Genomic DNA, 10,669 nt, shown 5'->3' with positions numbered 1-10,669 from the left:
CCTTAATTTCTTGAGATAAAGAATGTCCAATTCCCAACTTTTTAAATCGTAAGTTTTTTCGTTGGATTTATGTAAGTTTGAAGCGTGAATGGCAGAGTGGATATAAATTATGGAAGACTGGAGCTTCGCATGCGTGAGCGATTATTCGAATCGCCTTCGGTTGAACAATATAAATGAATATCGATCAACTAGCCACGACCTTGGAGGGATAAAACGTCGTAATAAACATGGCTAACACACCCTACACTTTTATTATTCGCTGGTGCTTCGCGCGCATTGAACAACAACGTTAACGACATACCGATCATCCGTGAGCCCATCGCCTTTTACTTTATGCTCAAATTGCGCAAGTAGCGTTATCGTATAAAGGATTATACCACGCAATGCAATAGAAAAGTCGATATCGAGGGACATAAAACGGAGATTATTATCGTAACGATATCACTTCATAGAAACGTGAAAGCGATACTAACAGAAACGCACTGTCATATCCATAATCCATATACCTACAATGCATATATGTATATTCTGAAAGTTGTTAATGATGGTCTTCGTTTCTGGACTGTTTAGACGAAACCAGTAGCGTTTTCTGTACGAACTAACGTGAGCTACGACGGATCCATTGACGATGACTCGCCGGTCCATGGCTCGGCTATCAGCTTCGAGGTCCGCGATTTTCTGCACATCAAGGTACGTCCGACCTTATCACTAATTAAACTGCATACTTTCCAAAGTTTCCAAGCTTTCTTTTCTCGCTTATTTTATCACAAAGGTTAAGAAGAGAAGCTCGGAGCTTCTGATAGTTATTGACCTACGCACAAACAACGGGCAGTTAACTATCTGATGTAATGAATCGTCGTCTACCTATCTTCAGGAGAAGTACGACCACAACTGGTGGATAGGTAGGCACGTGAGAGAGAACGCGGACGTGGGCTTCATCCCGTCCCCGGTTAAATTGGAGGCCCTCAGGCAGCAGGCGAGCGCCGCGCGTGGCACGAAGGGTCTCTACTCGGCGCGCGGAGGCTCTTCAGGGAACCTTGGCGAGAGTGGTATGCCCTCACGTGGTTCCACACCACCTACACCAGGTATCCTAGCACGTCCTTCTTTCTTTCCGCCCTCCCCGAAAATCGCCGGGTCCGGTACCGACCTGTTCTCCGGGAATTCTTTCATCCCGGGGACCGACGGTGAAAACAGACGGAGGGGAAGATCTTCGCCTGCCATGCAATACAAAAAGAGAGCGAGAAAATAACAAAGAAATACAGGCAGGAAACAATGATAGAGATAGAAAAATTGAAAAATTCGTTGTTGACACTATATGTATATGTATCCGAACGAATACCAACACTCCTAGTACCTTTGGTTTTCTCCCACCCACGCACACCTGTCCGTGAGCTTCTCTTTTACTTTCTTACCTTCCTTTTCTCCCGCTTCTAGTTTCGGGGTGTATACTCGCCTAATGGGCATTGAGTTTTGCGATTTAGATTATAGGGAGTTTGTTCTAGTTGATCTTGCGTGGGTCATTGAGAAATGTTTATCCTAATTAAATATTTACATGTTCTATTTAGAACTGAATTAATCTATTTATTTATTATATTTTAATATTATTACATTTTATCCTTACTTGTTTTATTATGGTACTATTTTGTTTTCTCTCACGTCGTAAACATAATCTTAATACTTCAAAAATTTTCTGAATGACCCAAGCGCTGTACTTATCTATCTATAATACTGTCATGCTTTGTATTATTGTGTAGTAGCAGATCTCATCTCACTTATTGCACACAGTTGAAATAGTCTACGTATAAACACACTGATACAATCAAAATATTGTCACACACATTATATTGATACACAAACACACGTCCATTGGCATACATAAGGAAAATATTGAACCAGCAAAATGATAATTTATTTACGTATTGTGATAGACTATGAAAAAATACTTTCAATAATATAAACGAAATTATAAATTATTAAATTATTATAACTTGTTTGAAGGTAAATTAATGACTTTTACACCCAGTTGTATAAATTTCAAAAATATATTTTATCTAGTAATTTCCATGTCGTACGGGTGAGAGCAACCCTCAACGACGATGCAGAAAATAGTTTTCGAGTTATTTCATAAAGTATGTTTTAACTTTGAGAGCCGCTTTCGTTCCTCCAGTGCAGAAATTAGCACGTAAAAGAAATACATGTCAAGTGTGTTCTCGGAAACTACATCGCACTCGAGTTTCATAAAAAATCGGAATACCGCAAGTTTCACGATGCAGAATAAATTCAGCAATAAAACTGTATCATTACAGAATGAAAGTACAATGTTTGCACGTAAAACGTAAATTAACAATGGTAAGAAACTTTCCATATTTTACTACAGTATGTAAACAAGTTATCTCTTTGCAAGAGAGTCATTGGATCAGTTTCACCCCTTATTGTACATACACACCTACAAAATTGGTGTTCTCGCTATAAATGAATGTTCTTCAGTAGTTGCTTCCACAATCTACGAACGCCACATCGGCGCATTGATTCTTAACTCTTGCAAGGAATACTAGCAAATTAATGAGAGAATCGCACAAAAGATTTTATATCATTCTAAGGTATACAACGTAAGGATCTCGTAAATTTACATCAATTCATGATTGTATTAACTTTTAATTTACACTCTCGAGATCTTTACGATGTATACTTTGAAACGATACACAAAATTTTGTGCAATTTCGCGAGTATTCCTTGTTAGTATTTTTCAATTTCTTTAGTACGCATTCGATCGCTTTTTACTAGTTTTCTTTGAGAGAAAGAGGGACACTTGTCGATGCACAACAAACGCGCGAATCGTAACAGATATCAGGACTAATTCTAGGTGAATTTTTTTCGACAGGTGACGATAACGATAGCGTGCGCGGCGGCAAGGCAACGCTGACTACACCACCGGCCAAGGAAAAACGAAAGAACTTCTTCAAAAAACCGGTAAACGATCTCACCGAATCACAGGGTCTGTGACTACACAAATCCTTCTCTGTGTATAATAGTCCGACACGTGGTGCTTGATTCTCTCTCTTGGATTTAGCTTAGTAGTCTAGAGCTCGAAATTATGTATAGTGTAGTGGTGGCAAAGAGTCTCGTCCATGTTGCCCGAATTTATGGCGAGAGGGACGATGTATACGGGCGCTATTTTGCGACAATTAACATTTTTCGTGAATTTAGCAAAGATTCGGTACTCGCGATAAACTTCCGTGACGTGGACGAGGATTTCGAATCTAAATTTATCTGCCGGTGTTAGAAAATATCACGCGACCACGTAAGAACTAACAAATTCTGTGAATTTGCGGCTGTATACGAGCCTGCGAGACATCGCGTACATTTATTACATAAAGAACAAAAAATTGTAGAAAGTAAAATGTCCATTTAAACTAAAGTCTTAATCAGTTTTATCAAAGATTCTAATAGTAACTGAATACAATAATTAATTTTTAATTAATCGACCATTGAATCTTTGTTTAATTCAGTGCCAATAATATTTTCTAGCATCGACTGATAAGTAAGTACTAATCATTTGCTCTTAGAGGACCATTATATCAACTCTCAAGACGAGGATAAGTCGATAATGTCAGGTACACAAAGCCGAAAAATCTCTTTGCTGAAAGTTGTTCACGGTGACACAGTAGAATAGAAATCGAGCAAAGTTGGTTTAGTACGTAGGAGATCGTTGATAGCTTAGGTCGATCAGTAGTTAAACGAATGTACACTGCTTGGCCAAAGCGGCTTTGGAAGCTAAGGATAATTAGTAAGACGTAGCAAGACGTGACCCCGAAAAGCACTTTGGCCGTGCAGGAGGGTAGGTCGCATGTCTCGAGTAGCACATGACCATTAACAGTTTTCAATGTTTTCAATGTTGCATTCCGTGCTCATGAAGTCCTACGTAAGTGAGACTTATCCGGGGACTGATCCCAGCGAGCAAGACCTTTTCTCGATTAATCCGCATTGACCCGTCCCTCGCAATTTCAGGAAATGACCGTGCCGTATGACGTTGTACCATCCATGAGGCCTGTCGTCCTAGTTGGTCCATCATTGAAGGGTTATGAGGTGACGGATATGATGCAGAAGGCGTTGTTCGACTTCATGAAACGTCGGTTTCGAGGCAGGTCTGTGATGACCAATCTAATTACGAAGCGCAATGCATTCTAAACAAGTTTCGTGCAAAGAGTTAATCTCCTGTTGTCTTTATGATTGCAGAGTAATTATTACTAGAGTAATGGCAGATATTTCATTGGCGAAAAGATCGTTGCTGAACAATCCAACGAAACGAGCAATCATGGAGCGGTCCACCAGCAGAAGCAGCTGTTTGACGCAAGTCCAAGCAGAGATGGAAAGAATTTTCGAGCTTGCGAAGACTCTCCAGGTACTGTACTGTTCTGTTCATTGTAATCTCATAAAGAAGACTTAATAATTATTAAACAAATATTAATATATAATTTAACGATCCCATTTGCAGTTGGTGGTCTTGGATTGCGATACCATCAATCATCCCTCGCAATTAGCAAAGACCAGTTTAGCGCCAACGATCGTCTACCTGAAGATCTCGTCACCTAAAGTGCTCCAAAGGTTAATCAAGTCGCGTGGCAAGTCGCAATCCAGACACCTAAACGTACAAATGGTGGCTGCCGAGAAACTATCTCAGTGTCCACCGGATATGTTCGATGTGATCCTCGACGAAAATCAGCTGGACGATGCCTGTGAACACGTGGCCGAGTACCTCGAAGCTTACTGGCGAGCCACCCACCCGGTGATCCCGGCTGTGCCTCGTCCGATGCCTGCAGCGGATGCGCCTGTCGACGCGCTTACACCTCGCGTCACATCAGGTATTTCATCAATCAAGCTGCGTCAATTACACACTGTCTCTATATATTTATTTGTCTATATATGTTGATTATCAATCTCTATATACTCTCATCGACGATCACGTAGAAGAATGTTTCCAAGTACAAATATTCTACGTTTCATTATTGCGGAGAATGGCGTAATTAGATTTCGCACGTTTTACCAGGGTGGAGTATTTGTATTTAATCCATTTGAGTCGCAAATGGTATTACGACATATTCTAACTTTGAGTACATAAGAATTAGTTAGAACAGATCGAGGACACGATTGACAGGATATTTCAACAGGATCACGAATCACAGTTCTAACATAGAATTTATTGACTCCGATGATCGCGACGTACCATTATCATTATTTCTCGTCCACGATTATTGTCAATCCTTCTCTTATTTACTCAAGCCTAACTGGCTGGGTCGAGGTTTCTCACTTGAAACTCTAACGAACCCCAATTCCGTTAACTAACACTCGACACTTCTCACCTCTTCAGGTGTCCATCATGAGAGTTACTACGGCCACGAGCCAAGAGGTAACCCAACCTTATCCCTCGAGTACAACATTCTACACACGTTCCTTTTTCCTTTTTTGATTTGAATTTATCGTCGCGCAGTTTGTGTTCCGTTACTCGCTTGACCAATAGAAATGTGTAATAGAAAAGAATCCACAAAAAATTTTGGGTAAAGAATTTTTTTCAAATACTTTAAGGGGAACATTGTCTAGCGATTTATTCATGTTTACTTACTTTTATTCGGCTCGTTTTACGACTATAACATTTATCGACTACTGATGACATTCGAAGTTAGTAATGAAACACGTCTGTAGTCAGTTCGTATCCATTAGCTGCACGTAGTCGTTGCATGGATTCGTGTTAGACTGCAAAGGCTATTTTTACTGGAAAGACTGCTAGTCGCTGGTTGTAATTTATGCATACAACCTTGTAAATTATTACGTTACATTTGATGTACATAGCACACCCTTCTTCGCACCATTACTATAATGCATGAATGACGCGCGAGAAAGTTGGACGTAATCTCATTTCTAATGAAAATACTTCGTTCCACTTTTCGATCGACTCAGCGTTCTTCAAATTAAACTCCCTTTTACCCGTTTCCTCTCTTTTCCTTCCGTACAGTTATTTTCATGCAAAATTTTACAAACATAACTTTATATCGATGATGTTGTTTCACGTATTCCATCAGGTATAGTACATAAAAACTAGCAGTATTTTCGAATGTGCGAAAAGAATACACGTGCAGATACATACTAGCGCAAGAAGCACGGCACCTTCACATTGAATTTCTTTTCAGTGACGATATATGGATCGGCAAACTTGTACCAACCACTGCAAGACAATGGCGCGTTTGCTCTCGTTAGTTTCAACCACGTTTTCATTTTGTTTTCTTTGTTCATCTCCTCCTCCTTCTTCTACTCTACGCTCTACCAGAGAAAAACAACACTTCCCTTTCAACGTTCACCCCGTTTCATCTCTACAATCGTTTATTTTAGCTGCAACTTATCACGTGCACGCTATGCTCTGTCTACTACGCTCTGACACAAGTGGATTTGTCCGTGACGTCTGCCGACGAGCATTCATTGAAAATTTCGATGGTTGTCGAGAAATAAAATCACTTAATAATGCATCAGTGCACGAAATAATTAATGTTCAAAAATTTTATTAGTTAGGGACTGTTCACGTTAAAATCCACAAGTGTACACACGGTACGCCAAATTAACGCTACATAAGAAGCTTGTTGTTGCCTATGTCTGTGCATTCTACTTTATTTTTTTCTCTCTTCTCATCGTAAAATTCTTTTCATTTCGACGGATCACAATAATCTGCATAATAATCTTCAAACGACGACAGTACACGAAACAACGTGTCGATTTCACATGGGAATCACTGCCGGTAGTAGGAAAAGAAACGAAAAAAAATGGATAAAACAAAAATCGCGATGTCCGGGTAGGATGCGATCGGCAATCAGCTCTGACTCCGATGTTCTCTTTGTTTACGTGTAAAAGCCGTGGAGGCGGTAGCTGCCACGGGAGTCATCCGAAAACAGGGCCAGGTCACGTATGGTCGGGGTGGTGAGAACAGGCCTAAAGAGTCGAGCTAAAAGCACGCTCTCGCAATCGACGACCTAGGCTCGGGCCTACCGACCAACACTCTTCCACACTTCCTCTTCATCGCTGATGAGATTTTACGGCTGACCAATTGTACTACTGTATCGTCGTATCTCCTCTAATTTTGAATAGACGAGGGGATCGAAATGACGATTCAGAGAATTTAGAGACTGTGTTAAATAGAGAAGCCTCCTTAACGAGGCCGCGTTGTAAGTACAGAAGGATTTGGTGCATGGGCCCGATAATACGGGACCTACTTTATTCCACTTGCCCAAACAGAAGGATTTATTCGTTTTAACTAGTTGGTTCAGTTTTATTCACCTTTTATGTTCCTCACGAGATTTAATTTTCTTTTTTTGACTCGGTGCATTCTTGCGGACGGTTTTCCTTGTTTTGCGGTGAGATTACGTTCTCGTTATTTGTTCTTTTCCAATATTATTCTTTATTTTGTTTTTGGTTGCCTCATAAGTCCTTCGCCAACCCTTCTCACATAGAATAGGATAATAGAATAGTCTAACGAAACATTAACGTGATATGGTTATTAAAATCGAGAGGACCAAACGTTTAAATCCGAAAGACTGTAGTACATCCGATCATGCGATTCATTCGAAGAAATTCCAGAATGTTTGAACAGATCTTCGAAATCCTTCTTTTGGACATTAGCTTGTTTGTGTTTGCCGTTTATCCTTTGTTATTATTTTACTTTATTTTATTTTTGAAAAACCATTCTGAGACTATGTCAACCCGGAGGAGGTTTCACTCGTCGACATTTCATTGTACGCGCAAGACGCATACGATATCTCGAACGTCGGAGTCTTTGCAAACCATGACTTTTTCCTCTCGTTTTTCTTTATCTTTTTTTCCACTCTCTATTCTTTTTGCATAGCTAGCTTGCATGCGTAGTGAGTTGCGTGACGTATTTCGATATTCCCATGTGTGAAACGCAAATGCATTTAATAATTAACTAAGTATAGTATAAGTGAAATAACGTTCCCATAGGGTTGAAATTTTTAACACTATTTGAGATGAAACTGGAGTATGTAAAATTCGGGAAGGACGAAAGAATTATGATCAACTTTATAAATGAATACTTAGTCTTAAGTCAAATTAACAATTCACAACTTAGCTTATGTAATTCATGTGTTGTAATTAATGCTTCCGAATTTTACGATTTTCTGAAGAAAAAAAAATAGAGTTATCTGTAACGTTTAATCCAAAAAATTTATAGGCAATCGTCGTAGGTATGGTATATGTTACAGAAACTCGACTCCACTTTCCTATTCATGTATGTCGACATTTGTATAATTATTATAAAATTAATTTGAATGAAATTCAGGATCCGGCTCGTACAGTGGCGGACACGTGAGCGAGGGAACCCGAAAATCGCGGCTGGAGAGAATGGATCGCGAACGGGGCGATCGTGAACACGACTACGGGACCGAGGAGGAATCGTACGTTGGTGATTACGGCACGGCATCGAGGCGTCGCCAGCAGCAAGATCCACGCGCATTGAATGCCATTTAGGAGCTGGGGCCCCAGGGCCAGCGCTGTCCCCACCTGCGCACCACTGCTCTTTAGTGGGGGTCGCCACTTGGTACGCTACTGAACGTACGAAACGTGCTTTTACGCTACCGTAGCGGAGAATATTGTCGCTCTGGTCTGTTAGTGGGGTTTCTTTCCTGTCGCTACCCGTAAGACGATTCATACTTTTGTTCTCGATTACTATTGTATTAGCTAGTCGAACGTTATTAGACTATCGCCTTTTGTTACAGTACGTGAGCCTCGGCGTACGCTGTTCCGGAGGTCTCATACAGAATTTAGTTCTTACCTTATTTTCTTTGTTAACATATAGGAGCCATGAATTCTAAAGCAATGCCGATTCAACATTCTAGGACAGTGTGCTTATCCTCTGTAATTTTTCTTTAATGCCCTGAATTCTTACACGTTCACTCATTCATAATACATTTTTATATGAAACCAGGAACTTATTGCGTTTTGGAATTTATGGCTTTAATTTGCAGTCAGTCTTGTAAGATCTACTGCATTGTTGTAATGAAAGAAGCGTGCACGTTCGTCTGGTTATCAGAAAAGTATACGTACTCAGTAGTCCATACAGCAGAATACGTTCAATTAAAATTTTATTTTCATTTACTTTGTGCTGTTCGTTATTGGATTATGGAAATAGTGAAGTAACTCTTGCACGCTGCCTGCGATGCGTTAACTGTTTCCTGTTGCAACTTATCGATACTGCGTACGTGCTTTCTGAGAGAAGTAAGAGTTAGAGTGAACTAGAGTTTCCTGTCAGTTTTTGTTATTTTTCCTTTCGTTGATTCCAAAGTATATGCGTAATCATTGTAACGGAGTTGTCCACGATGACGGAGACATGTAGATTCTATTTTCGTAATTTAATTAAAGAGGTCTTGTTGATTTCGTAAGGCAATCGTTTCGACCATTTCGATAGAATCAAAGCAAGTAGTTATCCTTCTAGAAACCCGTTAACGTCGTTGTCAGGCATATGGAGTAAACGACTTTTTCTGTCCTCCCTCGTTTTACAGAATTATGTGACAAATTGCAAAGCGTTCACATAAACGGAGAGCATGCGAGAGGGAAAGAAAGGGAAGGGTGTGGCCACCGATAGCTATCACGAGCATTAATTTCCAACGGGAATTCCGCAAAACGGGATGGGCGGAATAAAATTGATTAGTGATTGTCCTTGACGATGAGGTACGCACAGGATAAATCCCCCATTCGCGGAACCAGCTCAACGAGATGTGTAAACACGATAAGAGTTGTCACGTGAACAAATCAAAGAAACATACAGTAGGGAAAAAGAAGAAAGAACTAAATGAAAGAGAAAGAGACAGAGAGAGAGAGAGAGAGAGAGAAAGAAGGATTAAGGGAGAGAAAGGAAAAGAGCCCTGGGGCCTTAATTTTTGCGCTGATTCCTCCTGGGCCCCTATACCCACCCCACAAGATGCATCAGACTCTAAGATCGATGAGTCATCAGCCAGCTATAAAGAGAGCTCGTGAATCGGCATCGGGTCTTTGTTAAAACAACACAGCACTAGATCTTTGCTCGAAATTAGGATAGACGATCGTTCAGATCAAATGAAATGGAAAAATAAAAAAAAAAAAAAAGTAAAAGCAAAAAAGGAATCATGAAACTTCGACAAACGAATTTCGCGTAGAATTCTTTCAATTCGGCCGACGAGAAACATGCGATAGTTGCTTCGACTTTAGGAAGAAATAATGAAGAAACAAAAAAAGGATCGGGAGTCGCTCTAGTCGATTAATCGTTAGTCTCGATTGCATGAATAAAATTTTATTATAGAAACTTAGGGATCTCGCGGCGTGTTCGTTTCGCGGCGATCTCATGATCGAGCACGATAGAGAAATTTGATGAGATGGAAACGAATTACAATGTGAGTGGCGATGGGGTATTGGGATCAGGTAACCATTTACCTTTAGTACTGAAAGTTTTTGATTATCGACACGATGACGCGTTGATGATCGCCGCCGCGCTAGGCTGACGTGTTTATACGTTTTATTAGAGTCTATTTCGTAAAGAAAGCCACACGCATGCACATGTCTTACATGTGCACGGACAGACGTGTACAGGACACAGTCATACATGAAACACACTAAGAAACACGGTTGGTGTATATAGTAT

The 10,669-nt window shown here is 40.2% G+C and overlaps 1 protein-coding gene across 13 annotated transcripts in view; it reads left to right on the top strand.

Moving 5' to 3' along the window:
* Positions 1-10,156, top strand: part of Ca-beta (Calcium channel protein beta subunit) — a 64,397-nt gene extending 54,241 nt beyond the window's left edge. For 7 of the 13 annotated variants that reach the window (XM_026819419.1, XM_026819422.1, XM_018036424.2 and 4 more), the window contains 8 exons: positions 571-690; positions 875-1,085; positions 2,882-2,970; positions 3,917-3,922; positions 4,009-4,145; positions 4,237-4,402; positions 4,496-4,862; positions 8,336-10,156. In XM_026819419.1, the coding sequence (XP_026675220.1) occupies positions 571-690; positions 875-1,085; positions 2,882-2,970; positions 3,917-3,922; positions 4,009-4,145; positions 4,237-4,402; positions 4,496-4,862; positions 8,336-8,523 (1,284 nt within the window). In that variant the 3' untranslated portion in view covers positions 8,524-10,156. The remainder of the gene's footprint in view (positions 1-570; positions 691-874; positions 1,086-2,881; positions 2,971-3,916; positions 3,923-4,008; positions 4,146-4,236; positions 4,403-4,495; positions 4,863-8,335) is intronic. The other 6 variants (XM_026819420.1, XM_026819423.1, XM_018036427.2 and 3 more) reach the window with 3 other exon arrangements.
* Positions 10,157-10,669: the final 513 nt, after the last annotated feature.

This window comes from Ceratina calcarata, unplaced genomic scaffold (genome assembly GCF_001652005.2).
Source record: "Ceratina calcarata isolate Rehan_Ccalc_2016 unplaced genomic scaffold, ASM165200v1 scaffold151.2, whole genome shotgun sequence".
In the NCBI taxonomy this organism is placed as follows: domain Eukaryota; kingdom Metazoa; phylum Arthropoda; class Insecta; order Hymenoptera; family Apidae; genus Ceratina; species Ceratina calcarata.
This window is presented reverse-complemented; position numbering and strand designations above follow the sequence as displayed.